A 22,636-nucleotide genomic window follows, 5' to 3' on the forward strand; every position below is an offset into this window, starting at 1 on the left:
TCTAGCTGTAGTCCCCTCTCTCATCCTATCTCAATCCTGCCCTCCCTCCTTCTTCTCCTCCTATGCCCTTACTCTATCCATTGATAGGGGAAGTCCTCCTCCCCTTCCATCTGACCCAAGCCTATCAGGTCTCATCAGGACTGGCTTCATTGTCTTCCTCTGTGGCCTGGTAAGGCTGCTACCCCCTCAAGGGGAGGCAATCAAAGAGCCAGCCACTGAGTTCATGTCAGAGACAGTCCCTGTTCCCATTACAAGGGAACCCACTTGGACACTGAGATGTCATGGGCTACATCTGTATAGGGGTTCTAGGTTATCGCAGTTCATGGTCCTTGGTTGGAGTATCAGTCTCAGAAAAGACCCCTTTGCCCAGATATTTGGTTCTGTTCCTAAGCAAGAAGGAGGACCCTGGGTAAGATAATCAGTCCTCACTCAGAAAGGCGAACTGGATAGACACTGGAAGAGAGAGAAAACAGGGAACAGAACAGAACAGGGGCCTTCCACAGAGGGTCTCTGAAAGATTCTACAGGGTATCAAAGCAGATGCTGAGGCTCATAGCCAAACTTTGGGCAGAGTGCAGGGAATCTCATGGAAAAAGAGGGAGATAGAAAGACCTGGAGGGGACACAAAGAGAGCAACAGGACAAAATTTCTTTTATCTGTGCTTTTCTTTATGTTTCCTTGTCTCTCTCACTGTATTAAGTCAATTTCTAGACTGATATAGGTTTTCTTTGTAACTTCTGACACCTCCCTGCTCATGATGGCTGCTATGGAATTTCATATAAGCTGAATAGCTATTGTATTGACCCATTTGTACCTGCTTCATACAGATAATTCTTGAGTAGACCTCTCCAGAGTTCCAAATACCAGTTGCCAAATTCAAACTGTTTCGAATGAGCCCTGTTTCTTGAAAGATAGAATGGTCATCAGTGAATCCTAGTATGTGAGTAGATGTAAAATATCCTTGATGACTTTTAGTCAATTCTAATTTGTTATTGAATTAATTAGTTACACTTTCTCTCACTTCTCCTTCTGGAATGTCATTGGAAGGAGCTACTTTTCTAAAATACATGTACAGATATTTGCCAGCATATAGTGTAAATATCACAAATAAATAGGTTGCAAAATTTTAAACTCATGATTAAAATGTCAGAGGAATACATTCATTCACATCAATCTTTTTAGAATCATAAACAGTGAAGAAATCAACATTTTACTGTAATAGTTGTTACATTTTAACATACAAAATGTATGTTACATTTTAACATACCAAAGTGTTTGACTCTGGGTTCAGCTAATATATGACAAGGTTTCCTGTTAGACCTATATTGTTAGGTCTATAGATGTTTCCGATAATATATTAATGATAATCAATTATCTATTTATCACCTATCTATCTATCTCCCTACCTACTTACCTACTTATCTATCATCATCTATTTATCTATCATCTACCTATACATTCCATGCACATACATTTGACTTCCCAAGGATAAGTTTGACATCTATGGTTATAAGCCACTATTGCCAAAAATATCTGGAAAATTATGTCTGTATTGAACACACAATATCACAAATAAAAAAATTTTATTCCATAAACAATACAATGAAACAATTATTTACACAGTATTTACATAATGTTAATTATGCTAAGTAAGCTAGTATTGATCTGAAGTATATGGAGAAAAATGCAAACCCTTTGCCGTTTTATGAAAAAACTTAAGCTTTTGTGAATTTGGTACCAAGGGATATCCTGTGACCAGTCTCCCAAAGATACTGATAAATGAGTCATGTACCCACTAAAGAATGGGCCACTAGTCCCTTTATACATAAAACAATAACTAATTTCAATTTGAATTTAACTTTTAACATTTTTTTTTTTTGGCCATCACTCCACCAAAAGAAATAATTATAGTTGTAGTTTAATGAATGCTGTTCTGTAAGCTTTCTTTTCTTTCTTTTTTTTTTTTTTTTTTTTGTCTTCTTAGTGCCTACTTCTCATCTGGTTGAAATCCTTTGTTTGTCTCATGAAATGATGGTCTGGGGTCCATTTCATTGTCTGTTTTCTCTAGAAACTCAGCATCATTTTTCCCAGGACATTTCTTATATGCGACATAAACTGTAAAAACAATACAAGAGAGATCAAATAAATTTCAGAATGACACCTTGAAAAATTACTTGAACAGTGATTGCATTGTGCAGCTCAGAAAAGAGTTTGCATTTTCTACAGACTGGAGGTATTGTGAGAAACCAACTTTTTTTTAAAGTTCTATAATCACCAGTATGGCACAAAAACATGACCTTCTCATGGCTTCAAGCTGTATATGCTACATATCAGTAATGAAAATATAATTAATTATTTTGTATATGAGCCACCCCAGCTAATGTGGTAGTTTTCAACTAAATATGCCTGTGTGCAATGTTCAAGGCTGTGGCCTGGTCATCCTTTGTGGAAAAAGAAAGACTTGGGTCAGGATAACATGCCCAGTCTTTCCTCTTCACCCATTCTTTCCTGTTGTTGATCAGACTTCCTTTCACCTGTGGTGAAAGTTTTTCTCAACACCTTATTTTTTATTTCTTTGTATGTTTATGAATGTGTGTACATGTGTGTGTATGTTGTAAGCAGGCATATGTGTGTATTCAAATGCATTTCCATGCATGTGCCTGAGTGTGGAGGCCAGGGGCCAGCCTTGTCTGTTGCTCTTCAAGAGCCATCTATCTTGCTTTTTGAGATAGGGGTTTTCCATTGGCCTGAAACTCATTGGTTAGGGTAGGCTCCCTGGCTAGAAAATTCAAGCCATCTACTTATTTGCATTTCCTCAGAGCCACAGTTGGACCAGTATGATGGACCCTTATGATGTTCGTGATATGAGACTCCTATACTGGAAAAGAGACTCTGCCTGAGAAGCATCACTGAGATACTAGGGTAAAGGGCACGTACAGGCACATTAGAGCTGGGGAAAAATAATGCAAAGAAAAGTGAAACTATATCTGGGGATTTCCTAACTTAACCTTCAGAGTGTTTTTACTCTGTACCTCTACTTTCCATTTTCTATTAAAATCTGGTGAAACTTTAAAGGGAAGTTTATTTGTTTTAAATAGGATTTTATAAATGAGGCCTAAGAACCATCAGGCTTTGGATAGTCAAATGTAAGAAAAGTTCCAATTTGGTGAAGGCCATTTGGTGTGGACCAAATAAGAAAGGATGAAATTATGCTAAAACAGAGTAAAATTAAGAATTGGACTATTGGGCCTATGGGGCCTTACAGAAACTGAACTGCCAACCAAAAAACATGCATGGGCCAGACCTACATCCCCTGGGACACATATGTAGCAGATATGACACTTGTTCAACATGTGGGCCCTCTAACAAGGGAGTAGGGGCTGTCTCCAACTTGGTTGTCTGCCACTGTCCCCTAGCTGAGCTGCCTTGTCAGGCCCCAGGGGGAAGGGATGCTCTTAGTCCAGCTGCAACTTGAGGTGCCAGGGTGAGTTGGTTCTCCTTAGGGGCCTCCCCTTCTCTAAGAAAGAGAGGGGAGAATGAGTATAGGGGAGCTACAGGGTGGGACTGGGAGGAAAGGAGGGAGGGGGCTGGGATCAGGCTATAAAGAGATTAAACAAACAGACCAACAAAAAGAATTAGACTATCTATCTCTGGTACATCTTTGCTTACACTTCTTCAGTTATATGGACATTTAAAATTGATATGTACAAATTTACACATACATCTGACATGATTTTGCATGATAAATATAGTTTGCCATTTTTTTTTATAAACACCCTATTTACAAAGCATACCAAGACAAAGCTTTGGGGAAAAACCACTAAAACTTGGGTTCCTTGGAAGCATTTAGAAAGATGTACAATTAAATGTTCCTCAAAGGTTAATATGTCTCTCTAACTACTGAGGAAGAGAAAGTCAACAAAGAAGATCCATCTCCTTTGTTTTTCTCTTTAAAAAAGGTCCACTAAGACTTACAGCAAAATTACAGTCTTTGCATCAGCTTATATAAAGTCATGACAAGTGACTTCTGCATTTTCTCCAAATTGGTTTATACAATTCACTGCCAGATAATCTTACAAAGGCTTTTTTTTTTAAATCAAATCCAGGATTTATTCAAAAGCAACATCACAGTAGAATTTTCTTAGCATTATTCCTTACTTCCTAAAAATATCGCTGCAAAGATGATCTGGAAAATGCTATAGATGAGTGGGAAGGTGAACACAAGGTTGAGTTCCTCAGGGCTGAAGGAGAGCTGTACTATGGTAGAACACAGCTGTGTGTTCTGCATCCCAGTTTCCAAGGCAACGGTTCGGCACCTGGGAGTAAGATGTATATGATTTACCTGTTATTTGGCTAATTATGATATAAGACAAAGAGAAAGTATAACGAGAGCATGTACATAGACTGCCCTTTTGTCTTTCTTTCCTCCCTCCCTTCCTCTTTCCCTTTTTTCCCTCCCTCCCTCTCTCTCCCTTCCTCCCTCTCTACAGTCTTCCCTCTCTTCCTCCCCCTTTCTGTCTTCCTTCCTCTCTTCCTCCTTCCTTTACTCTCTCCATCTCTCCTCTTCCATTCTTCATCCCTTAGTTTCTTTCCTCTATTTTTCCCTACGTTACTTTTTCTTCCCCTTACCACTTCCATCCTCCTACTTCCCTCTCTCCTTCTTTCTTTTTCTTTTCTTTTTCTCTTTCCTTTCTTTCTTCTTCCTTCTTGTCTTTATTTCACTCCCCCCTTATTTCCCTCCCTTTATTTTTGTCCTTTCAAGATAGGTCTCACTATGCAGTCCAGGTTAGGTTGTCAATCTCACTTGTGGCAATCCTCCTGCTTCAGTTTTCCTATTGATGGGATTACAAGCATGTACCTAGATTTTATCTCTGCTTTTAACATACATATTTGGTGTATACTTTTAACACACAAATTCACATTGAGTAAATACATTAATACATAAAACAATCTATTACATATATTATTTTAAGCTTTATCTTTAATGTTGTATATGCATGTGGGTATAAGCATGTGAGTGCAGGTGCACATTGTGACCAGAGGCATTGGGTTCCTCTAGAGCTGAAGTTACAGGTAGTTGTGAATCACCCAATATAGATACTAGGATGAAAACTCAGCCTCCCTGGAAGAGGGAGTACATGCTTTTAACTACTGAACTTTTTCTCTAGTCCCAATATGTTTATAATGTGAGAGGTAGATTCATTTATAATAGCATTCCATAGATCACAAAGGAGGTTTGGTTTACCCTTTTCAAACTATTTCCTTAGTAAAAGTATACAGAAAGGATCAGAGTTCAGAAAATATTGAAGCTATGGTATTTCTCATAGGCATTTATTTTTAAATAAATTTTGTTCTGACTAAATCTTGATGATAAATCTGCAAGGTAAAAATTAATGTTCTTAATCTTCAACAAAGAGAACTAAGATAAAGTAAACGTGTAGCCCAAAGTCTTCCAGTGAGTGAGTGACAGGGGTGGAATGAAGCCCAAGTCTGCTCAGCTCAAAGCAGACTGTGCCCCACACTGTTCAAGGTTGCTCACCTCTTTCCCAAATGCAACTCACACTTGTTTCTATACCTGATTTATATACCTACCTATCTATTGATTTAGATAGACCGTTTGGAAAGAAATGTTTTTGATAGTGACAAGTATACTCCAGTGTTCATCACCCAAAGGTGATGAAGTCCATTTGGTACTGGAGGAATATATATATATATATATGTATATATATATACATATATATAATAGTTATATTATATGCTATAGTTATAGTTATTAAGTTGATTATTTCCATGAAACATGCCATGCTTATTAAATCAGAATGCATAGGAAAGGAAAAGCTTTACTTCCTAGCATGTGGACTAATGGAGAATATCAGGCAGGTGAGGACAAAAGTAGTCAGTACAACTTGAAGATTTGTATAATTTGCGAACAAATGATGCTATTCAAATGATGTAATCTGTAATTGAAAGGTAAGGATTTTGAACTTGGCATCAATATTTTCAGGTCCTGTGGGTTGAGTAGGTCTCTCATCCAAATTCAAATGTTGCCATCCTATATCTAACCCTCAGTATCTAAGAATGTGACCTTGTGTGTGAACAGGGTTACTGTAGATATAAATAGTTAGAATGAGATTATGAGGGTGGCCTGTAATTTAATGTTACTCATGTGCTTATGAGGGGTAATTTTAGCTCAAAAGTGTGTACAGAAGGAATAAAATGTGACGAGACACAAGGAGAAGATAGGCATTAAAAGCCAAAGTGAGAGGCCTCCAATAAATCCTCCTCCCACACCTCAGAAGAAGCCAGCTCCATGCTGACTTAATGATTTATGACCTGTTTAACTGTAAGGACATGCATTTTTGTTACCAAAACGACCGACTTTGGGGTATTTTTTTATTTAAGTATTTTATATGAATGGATGTTTTGTCTGCATATATGCTTATATATTACATGTGTGCCTGGTGCCTGCAAAGGCCAGAAAATGATGTTGGGTATGCTAGTATTGTAGTTACAGATGACTGTGAATATTAGAGTGTTGGGAAGCAAACCTGGGTCCTCTGGAAAAGCAGCCTGTGCTCTTAATTGCTGAGCTATTTCTCTATGCCCTATGATTGTTTTGTAATGGCACCCCAGAATACTATTGCAACAGATGTTATAAACTAAAATGCTCAACCTCATTTATCTAAACCCCATACCTGTACCAAGGTTGACCAGCTATTCTCGCCAGGAAAAAGCCCAGGCTGTATCCAGCTATAGGAAATATCGTTCCTATAACCCACAGTTTGGGTTCGATGATCCATGCACTTTGGTACAGTATTCCTCCAACTACAGCTATGAGCACAATGAGAATGGCACCTGCGATGGAACCAATCTGGAAGAAAAGGTACAATAAACATGCTTGTGTCAAAGTGAGTTAAGAGATGTTTGTTAACAGTCTTCAAGGGTTGGTCAGTCTATTTCTTTGGGAAAATGAAGATAAGTTTTCTATGTCCCTTCAGCTTCATGGAAAAAGAAAAGCTTCTCCTGTGTTCTAGAGACTAAGAAAAACACCAGCACAGTATATTCATGCTTAATTGGCCCAAGGAAGATGTCTGAGCTTGCAAACCATCTTATATACCTTTATGAAAGGAAAAAAAAAATCTATGCTAGCAAAAGCCTAGCAGATCTATCTCTTTTAGATGGATTTCTTTATATCATATGTCTTTTAGTAAACCACGAGACTTTCTCAATTTTGATTTATTTTCACTTGTTATTGGGGATAAAATCTTGCCTCAGTAACATTTTATGCTTGTTATAATAAGAAGAAATAGATGTAAGGGTTAATAAAAGTCAAATAATGTTAAACATAAGCCATTGTTGTTATCTTTCCTTTTAAAATAGGTTTAATATTACTATGTGTAGGTCCATATGTATATACGTGCACATGAGTATTCTTGCCAACAGAGTTCAGAAGAGGGCCTTGGATCCCTTTAAGCTGGAGTTACCAGTGGTTTTGCATATCCTGATATGGGTGCTCTGCAAGAGCTGTAAACACTCTTTTTTTTTTTTTTTTAGAGGGCATTGTCAAAAGTGCTTTTCATGTATTATTTCTTTTTCTTTTTTTTTTTTTTCAATGCAGTTTATTCAGGAACATTGAACAATCCTCGGACCCCGGGGAAAGCCAGCCCACAGCTTAAATAGCCTCTGGGTAGCCAACCCAGGCGTGCCACAGGGGCAATGCAGATAGGTCCACATACATGGAAGCAAGCCAGATCCTCGGCCTTAGCCAAATGTGGAGTTGTTCGTGACAGAGAGCACTCAAACACTCTTAATGGTTGAGTCAACTTCCCACATCCATTTTCTTCTTTTATTAAACTTAAAAAATCTGAAGATGAGAACTTTGTTTTTTCCTAAGACAAGAAATGACAACTATCTTATTCCCCCACATCCCACAAGCTAATATGTACCAGTTTTTGAGCACTGAGGTCTATGTTGTTCTAGGTATGAGAAAGATATGCAGTACCTCCTTAGAAAGCTGCCTAGATGTATTTTATACCATAAGCTCAGCCTATAACAGCAAGGTTATTTGAGAATAAACTAAAAGCAACAGGTAGTGCTTGAATTGGTGGCTTAAGGGATGGATAGAAATTTTCCCCTCAGATATGATCAGAGAGGACATTCTTTAAGGAAGGACTTTATGACTGACAGTGGCAAGTATTTCAGAAGGTAGATGTAATGAAAATAGTACAGCTGAAAAGATGGAAAGACCATCTCATTCCAGTGCTGACTTCAGAACACTGAGTTTTGCAGTCTGTCCCTTGTATGAGGTACTTACTTTAAGTATGATCTTCGCTTTTTGGGGCCATTTATGATTCACAAAGATTCCAATGGAAACAGGAATAACAAGGGCAACCAGAGAAGTGCCTAACAAAGATGAAAACATTAACATAAGGAAACAAAAATAGCTTGGAAAAGGCTTAGCAGTGTTCCTGTCTTTCTTCTTGAATACTGAAAATAGAATGTAGAATTATGTGCACATAGGTACACACACACCAAACAAATGCACACATCCATATATATTTCTCTACACATCCATTTTATATATATATATATATATATATACATATATATGTATATATATAAGCGTACTCAATACACATAGGAATTTTGAGGGCTAACAAACTCTAGTTAAATTTTTATTTCAGTTATTCAAATTTATGACAGAGATGTGGGAAAATAAGATGAAAAACCATGCCCTAAATTTTATATGAGATAATATATATGGTAACTTCTCATGTAATTATAATTCTTTGAAGCTCAGTGTTCACCCAAACAGATAAAAGAGTCATACTTCAACTTCACTATGGAAGATTTACTGCCTTTCTTGTGGCATGCTATTTATGTCTCTATATTATTTAACACTTGTTTGCCCAATAGTACCTTTATTTACCAGAGCACTAGAGACTTCCAGTTTCTCATGGGGTGTTTTGTTTTCAAATACGCTTTTAAAATAGTATGAGAAAGTGAAACAAAATGTGAAATTTTGAAAGTATATGTCTATCTGGTGTTGGATAGATTGACATAGGTCTGGCTAACAAACTATGGATTGAAAGTTTATATGTATATTAATTTAAAATGAATCTAATAATGATTTCTTAATAGCTTCTTAGCTGTCCTGCTAATGACTCAACAATTATTGTTGCTCCAAAATTACACAGCAGAATTGAAATAATAACTAAGAGAAAGATAGGAGAAAACAAAGAAAAAGAAAGAAAGGAAGAACAATAAGATATATAAGAACTACTCCTTCTCAGGAGGAAGGGGCACAGGAAGAGCTATGGAAAAATGTTTAATTTCATAGTCAAGTCTTCTAGAAAGTCCTTTTGATTATTTCTGTATCCACACAATTTTGAAGAGATTTCTCCTCCCCCTTATTTTGATCTTTAGACCACACCATAAAATTTTAACTTTTTAGGCTTTGAATTAAAATTATCTTGACACAACTGGTTTGCTCCTTTGGCCTAGAGTCTTCCCATTTTGGGGCCTCTAAGGTGACAGGGCAACTGAAGAGGACTTTGGAATGCTCATGGGAGAAACATTTACTCTCTGGGCGAGGTAAAGCCAATGGAAGTTTTTAGTGTCTTCAAGAACCATTCTGGTTCTTCTTCACACCCAGCAGTGTGGCCCCTGCCCATGTAGGGCAGGGGCTATAATGTTTATTCTCTAGTGGATGGGGGAACTGACTCTTTTCTCTCCAGACTTTTAGATTTACTGACTTCTTGTCCATGCTGTTTCAGATGCCTGTCTATACAGATCCAAAAGGAGATGTTTACACATATCAAAACTATCATACACTCTTTATTTAAGACTGCATAGTGGGAATAGGAGAAAAGAAGGACAAGAAGAGGAAGAGTGAGAAGACGGTAACATGGACAGAAAGCTGTAGCTTCCTTAGATTTCCCTACAGAACAACTTGATGGAATGATGCCTGCCTCCCTGTGCTGTGGTGATTTGCACAGTAATGTTGACATCAGGCACTCACTGCCTGACACAGTTCAGCCTTAATGGTTCAAGCTGCAGAGGAGCTGATTATATCCACATGTCAGCATCTTCTGGGTTCAGCAGCGCTTTTAGAGTGGGAGAAGCACACTGAGAAATGTAGAGAGAAAGCTGTAGAGCCTGCCAGTAACTATTCCCAGTTCTTCAGTAATCTTGAGCAAATGTAATAATTACCCCAATCTCAACAATCTCATGTATAAGTGATGACAACATCTCATGAGACTCTTAGCTCATTAAAAGACTAGAAAAACAAACAGGGAAAAGGTCAGTTTGGAGAACAGCTTAGGCAGAAATTGTGAGCAAATAGTTAATTTTTGTGTTAAAACTTTTCTTTATATTATTTTTAAATCCTGTTTTTTCTGTTCTTTCTCCATTCCCCATGAACATGCAATTGATTTCTCATTTTCTCCTCTTTTCAAAATTTATTTGTCTTGCTTAGCATCATGACATACATCTTTAATCACAGAACTCAGGAGGAAGAAGCAGGCAGATCTTTGTGAGTTAGAGGACAGTTCCTGGTCTACATAGCAAGTTCCATGACACCCATTGTGATTCCTTGTTACAAAGCAAAACAGAACAGAACAAAACCAAACCAAACAAAGCCCAACTTAAAATTTATTTGCCTTAAATTATACGGTATAAGTCACCCACATAGTAGTTTGTATTTTTTAATATTCCCCTGGGACATTTTCCAGAAGGGACTGAATATCAAAAGAATATTTTAAGGCTTAAATTATTTCTTTTGGCACTGAATAATGTCCCATCAAAATTGTTTAGTCAGCCAATACTTTCTCTGAGACACCTACAATATTCTTCACTGTTCAAACAGATGGCATTATTTAACTCTGGGGGAGGTTTTCTCTGAAGGTAAAGTTTGAGATGCAAACAGGGGCATACACACTTGAGCTTGGATGTTACTCTAAGCCCATTTTGGAGGAGATTCTACCGATACTTAGGAGTTCTTCAGGGGACAATAGGACATACCAAAGTCCCCACTAAAATCAAGGGGAACCCACAATTTAATGTACATGATAGGGATGGGGGAGAGCAGAAACTCTGAAAATTTTTGCAACACAGATGCTTACTTCATAGTCAGTCCTCACAAAATTTGTTCTAATTCAGTTGTTTCTAGGCTGAATCACATTTAATCATGTAAATAATGTTTCTTTGAAATGGAAGAGATTTTCAGTCTTGTTTCCCACCACCACAGGAATTACTTTTACAAATATCTTTGTGGGTTTCTATTTGACGTTGGACACATGCTTCTGTTAATAGTAAACCCAGCCTTTCTAAGACAGCTTAGGAGGGAATTCTTTGCAGAGTCAGCTGAAAAAGCTGCCATCGTGCATTGTACCTGATCCCTGGCGCTGGATACTATATTCTCTACAACTCATTTCTGTCAAGGTGGTTCTGAGAGGAAACCTGCTTTGCACATGCTGGTCATTTTCTCAGCCTGTGCCTGACTCCATCTCCATGTTATACCAACTATTTCATATTCTACCATTTCTTTTCTTCCTAAAACATAAAAGAAGTTTCTTCAAAATGGAGAGGCATATAGGAGTTGAAATGAATAGAGGCAGAGTCATAACTACCAAATTTGACTTCCAAGACATAATAATATTGAGAGTACCATTAAATTGACTGTTGTATCAAGATACAGCATGCAGTTGATGATAGAGAACAATATATTTCACCCAGGAGTGTCCATTCTGCCACTCACGACTACCTACAATCCTGAAGTCATTTTATGATTTTCTTTGTGTGTGTGTGTGTGTTTCTTCAATTTGAATGTGTGGTACAAAAACCCAGTACCATAAACTCACCACAGGAACAATGGTGGTTCCCACCTGCCAGCAGTCTAATACTCCTCAGGGCAGACTGCTAGGTTAAGACTGCATTCCTAAAGCTGTTTCTTTTCCATGTTATTTTGTGCTGAGGCAAATTTAGTATCTCTTCATGGAGTCAACTTTTTGAATGTACATTCTACCAATTCTCCAGGGTCAATTCATAAAGAAATTATATATGGTAAAAAGTATACTCCTCGTTCAAAGGGAAATGATGCTTAGGTGTGAGCTTGGAGCCTAACCTGAGATCTTAGCTGGGACTTTCGCAGAGAGCTTGAGGGTAATATGAAGCATCCTATAGATAAATTACTTACCAATGCTATCATAGGGAATCACAATTTTTCCTGAGTCGACCCACATCTTGGTATAGATGAAGAGGCAAAGGGGCATCATTCCAAGGGCAAGCAGTGTGGAGCAAGTGGTCATGCTAACACTGGAATGAAAGAAACAGCTTGAAGCAGCTACCTGGTTTTTCTAGGGAAGATGCTTTCTTATTTCAATTTCTGTGAGAGTCAGACTCAAACATAAATTACTTTGTATGATAGAAATATACTTGGTCATGTTTGTAAGGTGGCTGGCTTTGGACAGGGTCATCTGCATTTGATGTCTTTTCATGCAGTCTGCACCATCAGTATCTGTTCTCAAAGATCATAGAGGGTACTGAATAATGCTTAAAAATAATGATTGAAGAAGGTACCAGGCGTCTGGGCTTATGAATGGTTGTATAAACCTTTTTCCTCCAAGCAAAACCTATAATACCAGGTTATCTTGGAACAGAAATTACCTTGGCTTAGTAGCCATGACAATGAAATAAGGAGAACAGTATGGTGCTAACTAGTCTATGATAATGGTAATGAATTGGTGGTATTTTCCTGTAGCAAGGACGTGGGATAGTCCCAGGGCCTCATTCAGAATTCCAGTATGAAACCCATTTCCTATAGGATGTGGAAAGTTGGTTATAGGGGGGACTCTGGCCACTACCTGTTGGACTTTGTGGTGATGCACCTGTTTGGGGGCTATTGACACTTCAAGGAGTAACCTCTTCCCTGTGCTTTGTAAATAAGTTCAATAAACGTATTGTTTCACATAATGGGATTTGAGTGAAATTCTTACTTTTGTCTCAGATTCTAAGTATAAAAAGATATTTGTTCATATCTTCCTTGGGAAAGTTAATGCAACATCACTGTTTGATTCAACAGAGAACAGTGCTTTGTTTACTATGGGTGTCTGACTGAGCAGGAAGATTTGGGGGTTTGATCTGGAAGAGTCTTTTAAATTAAATTATGCCATTTTTTAGCACCATGACAAAGAATGGAAGAGAGGTTTTGAGCACTGGGTCTTCCTGAGCCTCTTCAAAATATTCTGAACAGAGTGGTACATTCTCTGCTTATAGACAGAGAGGCTAAATACCTGTGCTCTGAAGGCACACACGGGGTTGGAATGTGTGATAACCCTTTTTATCTGGGCCTGTACAATGTGTTGGACTTCTCTTTGTCACTGTTACCTCACATGCTACAATGAATTAAACAGCCAACAGGTGGAGTTTGGTTTCTAGAACAATACCAAGAGGGAAGTCAATTGTATTTATAGTACATGTTCCCTCTTCACAATAAATAACTATGCTGCGGTAAGGAAAATATATGAATATTAATGATTTTATCCCAATGATTCTGATAATAAATTTGCATAATTTTGGTAAAATAATGGTAGTAACAAAGTCTATCGGGGGTCTTAACTTCGTTAGAAATATTTTTTAAGTGAATGGGCTTAAAATAGGTTTAAAAAATTCTGATTAAAATGTTTGTGTTAGTAGAGCTAAAATACCATGACAGTAAACCAATAAAAAAGATGCATTTAGTCATTCAGTATTGCCGAATGGTAAGGCGCCAGTATTGTAAACAAAAGATGCATTTAAAAAACTTTCTGGAGGCAGAGAGAAATGAATGACTAATATCATGTTTTTGCCCACACATCAAACCATCCTTGTCTGTCTGTCCCCCCACCTCTCTTATATATATATATATATATATATATATATATATGTGTGTGTGTGTGTGTGTGTGTGTGTGTGTGTTTACTGTCTTAAATATGACATAGCCATTTCCCTCTTGAACTCTCAGCATCTGTGATTACCAGAAGAAAACATATACAAGACTGGGTCTATTAACTTTTTATCATGGCAGGATATATGTGCTCACAAAGCTGTGAGCTTCCCAAGGATTTATACAGCCATTTATACAGGAGTTATACAGTTGTTTGATGATGAGGGACATTTTCTTTAGTAGGGTAGCTAGCAATGGGTTGTCCATGCTTCTGTAAGTAACATTTCACTTTTAATTCTCTAAGTAACCCCAAAACTTGTTGGTTCATTAAGGAAGATTTTTGTAGAATCATTTCTTTGCTTCTGTTGTTGGTGTTCTATTTATGGTGAGTAGCTGTTTATTCACATCTCTTCAGAAAAATGTAACACAATGATATATAATAACTTGAAAGCAGAGGAGGACTAAGCACAAGGAGGCAGGGCAAAAGTATGGGGAAGACACTGGGAAGTGAATCTTAGTGAAGCACAATGATAATCTATGAACTTAGATATCATAATGAAATGTGTTGTTTGACATACTAACTAAAATGAAATGGAAAAAAGTTTTTCACAAGCTTAAGCTTAATAGTGAATAGAGATGTACTTAGTGTAGACAGATAATGATATACATTAATTTACTAACAGCACTTCATCTTATTTATAACTAACACACTGGAATTTACAAATCTGTGCCCCCACCATTCCTTCTTTCATTGTACTGACACTCTCTGTCTTAACCTGCTCCACAATTAAAAAAAAACCCTTTGTTGCTAGAGAGCTAGTATATCCTCAGAAAGAGGGATTCAGGGGAACAAGACTTTTTATCAGCTTATAGTAAAGAGGAGGAGGCTGAGAATGGTTTTAAATTACAAGAACAGATATTAGAAGGAAGTTAGAATTTTTCTCTCTAGTTTTTGAAATATCCTTGTAAAAGTTTGAATGAGCATTATTGTCCAACTTGAAATTGTATTGTCTTTTTTTATCATTTATTTTACTTATTTGTTTTATTTGTTTAAGATTTATTATTGAGTTTTATTTGAGAAATTTCTTAGTGAAACTTTATGTAAGAGAAAAGATAAAGTTGGAATATGAAGGTTTTAGATGTGGGACTCTTGACAATAAGATGTTGAAGAATAAGTGAAAGGGGGCTAAAAGTTCATGTTATCTGTGCTAATAATAGAAGCAAAACAAAAATTTTGTTGAAATGGTTCACAGAGAATTTTTATATAAACAGGGAGAACAATAACTTCACAAATAAAAAATGTATCTTATGTGAAAAAAATTTAAGTTCTATAAAGGACATAGGTGTTGAAAATATAAATACTTCTGAGAGATAATATTGGAATGATAAAACTCTAAAGTATTCAAAAATTAAAATATAATTTGGTTTTTGTTTTTCTCAAGTAAGTCTTTAACTGCTAGGGAAAAGTTTTATGTATATAGGGAAAAGAAGTTCATAAGTGAAGATCTGGTGTGTGTTGAGGAATTGAGTGTAATCAAGGACAAAGAAATACAAAGATTGCAATCACATCAAAAGCAAAACTTCACCTCTGAAACATCAGCAGAAGTGTGTCTGACTCTGTAGTCTGGGCAGGTGATAGATACGATACGATCAAAGGTCAAACACTAAGAAGAGTCCAGTAGATATTGTCTATCTGGATCCCAAATATGACACTGACAGTCACCAACTAGATGACCTTGGCAAAAGTTATAAACCTTAATTTTTCTCATCTGTCAATGCTGAGGACCCTAAGATTCTTTGAAGAGTTAAAATGCATCAATGTTCTTTAAGAACTTAGCCTTATATTTGGTGGCTCACAGTGTCTAGTAAACATAGGCTAGTAAAATAAAAATCAACGTTTTGTAAGCAACAGAGTTTGCTTACTGTGAGTGAGGATAAAAGAGTCAAGTGTGATTGTGTTGATTCTCCCATAGGAGATAAAAGATGTGTGTACATGTATGTGTGTTTGAAAGAGGAGACACTGTTTTAATAAGCTAAACTGTCAAGGGTCTTAAAAATAAGGGGTAGGGAGAAGATGAGGGAGGGATTGGGAGGGAATGAGGGAGCTGGATACAGCTGGGATACAAAATTAATAAACTGTAGCTAATATTAAAAAATAAAAAATTAAAAAAATCAATGAACAGTGAAATGGAAAACGAAGTATGTAATATTTGACTAAAGACAAAGGTCATGGTTGGAAAAGCCACTAAACAGGAAACCGAGAAAGTAATGATGATAAAAAGCAAATGGGTAGTAAAGAGTTGGGGAAACTGATGAAAGGATGAATGAGAATATATAGTTGAAAAAAAGTTAATGGAATGGAAATAAAGGAAAGTTTTTGTATCGTGCAGCTAAGCTAAGCATGGAAATATCATATATCACCTTTGCGTGGAGACAGAACACAAACACAAAGAAGAAAAGAAATCTCTGTGTAACTTGATCCATAAACTTGGCTGCCACCAGATTCACCTGTTTGGTCCCATTTACTGTTCCCTGATATATTTTGTGCATATGCTGCCATGACACATGTTAGCTGAGAATTTCTGTGTACTGATCAGATCTTCAAACAACAGTGTCTCAAGCTGGAAGTTATAAGAGAAGTATTTAATATACTATTTGCTGCTAAAAAAACAATCACTGTTTTTATTTATTTATGCATTTATTTTAAGTAATTAGACACTATAAAATTCTGATTATAGATAATATGGGACAGGTAAATAGTTTCTTTTTCCAAGGACCACATCCAAGAAAGCTAAAAGCCAAATGGTATGTTTTGGTACCATATTGCATTGTTAGTGCTAGTAAGGAAGTAACTGTTCTCAAATTATCTTGTCTTGTCTGACATTGCTTGAATTCAAGTAGAGATGGAGCAGGCAGTGTTATAAGAATACAGAATTAGAAATCTAGATGATAGAGAAGGCTGCATCTATATAAATTTTCTGAGACTTAAGTTGTATAAAACTTACTCCACAAGAATTAAGTCTTGTAAGGGCTGTTACCTAGTCTCTGAGACTTCACTTTCTTTAAAGAAATGTTTAAACATTGTTTCCCTTACATGAAATGTGTAATACCATCTCTTCAAAAATGTTTGTTTGCTATTTATTTATTATTTATTTATTTATGTTTGTGTGTGAGTTTGCATACATGTGTGTGTGTGTATAGGTGCCCACAAAGGCCAAGAGAGGACATTCTATTCCCTGGAGCTGTAGTTACAGTTTTGATCCAACTGATATGGGTGCTGTGAGTGAAACTTAGGTCATATGCAAAAGCAGCAAGTATTCTTAACCCCTGAAACATCTTTCTAACCCCTAATGATATTTTTCATTATAACATGACCACCTCTTTATGACAGAGATACATTATAATCGCTGTGGTAGAGCAGGGTAATGTCTTCTGCACTATACTACTGAGTGATTTGTCTTCAGCATAAGTGATATAGTGAAATTAATATGTACCATATACAGTTGATCTCATATTCAGCAATAATGTGTGGCATTATGTTCAGATATAGGTTGTACTGTTATGAGATATATTGTTTAAGACTTACAAATATTAAGAAGCTGTTTAGTGAAGTGTAGGCTTCTGGGTCATTCCTGGCAATCTGCTAGTTATGAATTCCTGGAACTTTCACTCTGTGTATGTGTGTGCGCGTGCACGCTCACACAAACGTGCATGTGCAGGTCAATGGAGTAGAAGCCTAAAGAATCCTGATTACTATATTGTGGTTCACAGATTAACTATACATCAATAGCACTTAGAATTCTTTGTTTATTTACAGAAATAGTATCTGTTTCTAGGCAGTAATTCTATGTCCCCATGAAAAATGAGTAATGTGTATTCTTTGTTTTTTAAGGCACCAGGAAAATAGTACCAGCTGGGAGTTGGTGGCTAGTTTCCAGCTGCTCACCAGGCACCCCAGAACAAATAGAGCTGATGGCAGGTTGTCCAGGATTTAATAAGCAAGCGGTTCTGGAACAGCTCAATGCTTAACTGAAATGTGTATCTTCCACAAGAGAGGAAGAAAGTGACACTTAGTTATTGAACATTCCACATTAAAACTCCCACATTAGCCCTGTCAGGTTTTTTGTTTGTTTGTTTCTATTAGTCACCAGTCCTCTCTTCTACCCAGTGCTAGTTCAAACTGGCATAAGTTGGACTGGACAAACATTACAGTTAGATTCCTCCTTTGAAAAACAGGGAAAAGGTTTTCTCTTTATTTTATAGAGAAGTAGGCATAATTAAATAATACTGCTGAGAATTTTTTTAATGTCAGCAGAGATCAAATGAACTTATGAATTGTTTATTAGATTTTTAACCAAGAAGTGTTTTGTCCAAAGTACAGGCTCTTAGGTGGAACTGATGCTGACTACAGAGTTTAAAGTTTGATGAGAAATTTGAGCTTGTATTTGCACTCAGACTACCTTGTCATATACAGAAAGTTCATCTTTATTCCATTCAAAAAAACTTTCTCAGTTACAGTTTGTAGATTGGGAAGAATTATTTAATGAAAAAAAAAAAAACTTTGACTCTTTCTCCAGAGGTGATACAACTTTTGTTAATTGAATTAAAATTCAAAGTGCAAGCATAATAATCCAGACTAAGAAAAACAAATACCAAGGATTCACATAATAATCCAGACTAAGAAAGATAAATATCAAGGATTCCTCTCAAAGGCTGATCTAAATTTAAATTTAAACATATACACTTTACCGTACACCCACATACACCCACAGGACATGATATGGAGGGAACTATCAGGGCAGATCAGGAAGTTGAAGGCAAGGAGGGAACAGATAAGATAAGGGAATGTATGTGATATGAAAGCAGAATAGGAAATGGATCAGCAGAAAGGAGAAAGAGGGACTAGGATGGTAATGAGGAATGATTAAGAACAAAGCATAACGATATGCACTTATACAAATGTCACACAGAAATCCACAACTTCGTGTGCTGACTAAAAATACTAAAGATACAAATTGAAATCTAAATCACTGTTTTGTTTCAGGATGAAACAAAATAGGCAGGCAGAAGTGCGCAGGCGAAAACAAAAGCCCCAATTCTAACAGCAAAGCTGCTGCCCCAAAAGTTGCATGTATGCACTGATTCTTCCCGTTTAACTCCTTAGACATTTACTCAGTGCAACAGATCAAATGGACCTTGGAAAAGATACAGGTTTCTAAGTTTAGCCCCAGCTGACTGCAGCAGTTGCAGATTCTTCTGTCTTACCTGAGATCCATGTCGCCATCTACCCAATAGGCCAGGATATTGGAGGCAGTTCCACCAGGGCAGCAACCCATAATTAGTACCACCACAGCCTGTACTGGGAGTATACCAAAGGCCATGGACAGGATAAAGCCCGTGAGAGGCATGATTCCAAACTGACAGAGAAAGCCCACGAAGATGCCCCATGGCCGCTTTATGTGTCCTAAGAACTTGTGGATTTCCACATTGCATCCCATAGAAAACATCACCATGGCGAGGAGGATGGTGAGCACAGTGCTCATCACCACACTGAGAATGGCATTGAAGTTGCTCTCAGGTACTAGGCAGGAATCACCGTCACAGAGAGTTGCATTTGGGGAACAGACAGAGGAGTTATCCATCACTGTCTGTGGTGTGCAAATGGCCACAGAAGCACCAGTTCCCTGGTTCTGTCTCTACTGGCTTACTTTCAACACGTCAAACTTTTAAACCCTTTCTAAACATGTGGTACTTGGTGTCTCTTTCAAAAGCCACATTAGAGAAGCAATAAAAAACAATAAATGCTAGTATGTCAGTTTCGAGAGACTGAATTACAACCTAGCACACATAATGAATCATAAAATTCCAGAAAAACTACTGGCCAAGACAGAAAGTTATAATTAATCATTTATTGACATGATAATGAACTGTGCCACATAGAAATAACCATGTTAATGTTTAATCCCAGGAATGTTTGCTGGTAATAAGTTTAGTTAAATAAGTAAACTGAATTGTATAGAACTTTCTAAGGGTTTAGGTGTAGGAAAGCATATTATTCCTTCCTCCCACTTTAAGTAGGAAAGATTAGAGTGTAGAAAATTACATTAGAAACAAAAATCAATAACCCTGTTCCAAGCTATTTTACAAACTGACAACAGACTGAAGGAGATTTCCAGCTTTCTTAAAATAGCTCTCACATGGTCACTCTTACTAGTATGTACTATGGTGTCCATAAAACATATGTATGCTCCAGAGACTTCTAGGGCTTGGAAGAAAACGTGGGAGGGTTGTTAACACTTGAGGATACAGAATGTTTTCTGCTGGAGAGAGTCTGTCATATGGAGCCACCTCAACTACTTAACACATGCAATTATGCATATATTGCCATGGCAACAAAGTGCTTTATAGATAGAGACAATACAGTTATTTAGAGGTATGAACTCTAGATTAGGTCAAAGTGACAGTATATCTCTTTGTGCTTAGAGTCAGGAATTAAAATTAGAAGTGTGTGTGTGTGTGTGTGTGTGTGTGTGTGTGTATAAAGTGGAAGGATTCTAAGAGGTTGGAAATATCAAGTAATTGCTTTTGTGATGGATGCAGAGAATCCTGTTGTTAGGTATACAGGAAAGACATAAAAATAGGCAGAGGAGAGATGATCCAGTTCTCAGGTGTTTAAAGCCCAACACTAGAATAGTTTGGATTCTAGCTCATGTCTGTAGTCTCAGAACTCTGAAGAGAATGAAGCATGGGGATGACCACCCATGGACTGCAGAATGAGAAAACAAACACACTAAGTAAATCAAACAAATAAACAATTCAGAATAACTCCTTAGAACGCAGTGTGCTCAAGATCCTCAGGAGGCCTTGCTAAAATGCAGGTTCTGACTCTGGGCAGGTCTTTGTTTTCTATGGAGCTCACAGTTAATGGAAATGATGCTGAACAGGGCACCCTCTGAGATTGGCCAGGGCTTTGACTGTGTCACCACTGCCTGTGAAGAACAACTCTACATGGGAAGGATGACCTTCTTATCATCACTGGGCCACCAGGCAGAAGAAAAACAGTCCCAGATTCAAGCAGCTGGGCATCTGGGGACACTGTCCCTTTAGTTTACACTTGAGTTAATGTCATGCTCAGGGACTTTTCCTTTATTAGAAACTGATTAATTCTCCTTGTTGTTATAATGTCTGTCCCAGAATTGTCCTCTATCTTTTACATTGCTCTGCCTGTCCTTTCTCCTGTGGGTGGGTTAAAATTGTCTCTGCCAAATCCAGCCCCAGACTGCCTAGACAGAGTTCAGTTGGTTAGAGGATAAGTTCTGGATGAACCTTTCTGTTCTCCCACTATGCCCCACCTTGTAGCTAAATAATTAGCTAAGTTTCCCAGCAAGACATGGCTGTACCATGGCAAGCATCTCCCAGGGACTGACCTCTGGTTCATTTCCTCACCTGGTGTGAGGCAGCCACAAGGCACGTGGGTCAGGTGCGCCTCCTGCTGCTGCCTCTATGTACCTGTCAGCAGTAGTTTTTTTTTTTTCCTCCTCTCTCTCTGCCCAGCTTTACCTAACTTTTCAATTTAAGTAAAAGTAAGAAAGGTAACCTAGAACCTGACTCCATATAGCCTACTTATTTCATCAGGTCTTGTCTGCCAAGGGAAATTTGAGCCCTAGGCTGGAAATATTTTGGTTTGTAAATTTCTCCTTAATTGAAAGGCTTCATTATTAGGTCAATGCACCTAACTTTCAGACTCCCTCCTTTGAATGCCAGGGCTGGTCAGGGCAGCAAACTTTATGGTTGGGACTGAGCTTGTGGGTCAGCTGGTCATTTGCAATCAATCCTCTCCTCATCTTTCTTTTTCTTTTTTCATATAAATGTGTTTATTTAGCTTAATGACCATGAAAGAACAGTCAGCAGATGCTGAGACTCATAGCCAAACTTTGGGCAGAGTGCAGGGAATCTTATGAAAGAAGGGGGAAATAGAAAGACCTGGAGGGGACAGGTGCTCTAAAAAAAAGAGCAACAGAACCAAAAAAAAAAAACTGGGCACAGGGGTCTTTTCTGAGACTGATACTCCAGACAAGGACCTGGAGATAATCTGGAACCCCTGCACAGATGTAGCCCATGGCAGCTCAGTGTCCAAGTGGGTTCCCTAGCAAGGGGAACAGAGGCTGTCTCTAACATGACCTCAGTGGCTGGCTCTTTCATCACTTCCCCCTGAGAGGGAAGCAGCCTTACCAGGCCACAGAGGAACACAATGCAGCTAGTCCTGATGAGACCTGATAGTCTAGGGTCAGATGGAAGGGAAGGAGGACCACCCCTATTAGAGGACTGGCAAAGGAAGAGGGAGTCAAGGTGGGATTGGGAGGGGTCAAGGGAGGGGGCTACAGCTGGGATACTAAGTGAATAAATTGTAATTAATAAAACAAATTAATAAGAAAGAAACTAATTATGATTTTTTGATGGATACACATTTGTCAAAATATTTTTAATCAGTGCATATTTGTTGCCCATGATTTCATAAAAACATTTTCTTTTAAGTATATTAAGAACTTTACTGCCACCCCCCATCTGTTCCTCAAAATTTCCCAATCTTGCTTCTGTTTTTCTGTCATATAAATAAATGATTTCATGATTCTTTTTTTTTTTTTTTCAATGCAGTTTATTCAGGAACCTTGAACAATCCTCGGACCCTGGGGAAAGCCAGCCCACAGCTTAA

General features: G+C 37.6%; 1 protein-coding gene across 1 annotated transcript; it reads right to left on the bottom strand.

The window, feature by feature from the left end:
- Nucleotides 1-1,565: 1,565 nt before the first annotated feature.
- Slc10a2 (solute carrier family 10 member 2) lies at nucleotides 1,566-19,756 on the bottom strand. Its single transcript, XM_021626384.2, has 6 exons — nucleotides 19,189-19,756; nucleotides 12,196-12,314; nucleotides 8,314-8,402; nucleotides 6,695-6,870; nucleotides 4,158-4,315; nucleotides 1,566-2,114 (listed from the first exon to the last, which is right to left on the bottom strand). Exons 1-6 carry the CDS (start codon nucleotides 19,563-19,565, stop codon nucleotides 1,987-1,989), a joined length of 1,047 nt encoding a protein of 348 aa, XP_021482059.1. The 5' UTR covers nucleotides 19,566-19,756; the 3' UTR covers nucleotides 1,566-1,986.
- Nucleotides 19,757-22,636: the final 2,880 nt, after the last annotated feature.

The sequence above is a fragment of the Meriones unguiculatus genome, chromosome 4 (assembly GCF_030254825.1).
Source record: "Meriones unguiculatus strain TT.TT164.6M chromosome 4, Bangor_MerUng_6.1, whole genome shotgun sequence".
In the NCBI taxonomy this organism is placed as follows: Eukaryota; Metazoa; Chordata; class Mammalia; order Rodentia; family Muridae; genus Meriones; species Meriones unguiculatus.

Coding starts and splice junctions, on each gene's coding strand:
- Slc10a2 (XM_021626384.2), bottom strand. CDS start 19,565: ATGGATAACTCCTCTGTCTGTTCCCCAAATGCAACTCTCTGTGACGGT. Junction 6,871..8,313: donor AAGCGAAGATCATACTTAAA/GTAAGTACCTCA, acceptor CTTTTCTTCCAG/ATTGGTTCCATCGCAGGTGC. Junction 2,115..4,157: donor TGCAGCGATATTTTTAGGAA/GTAAGGAATAAT, acceptor TTGTTTTTACAG/TTTATGTCGCATATAAGAAA.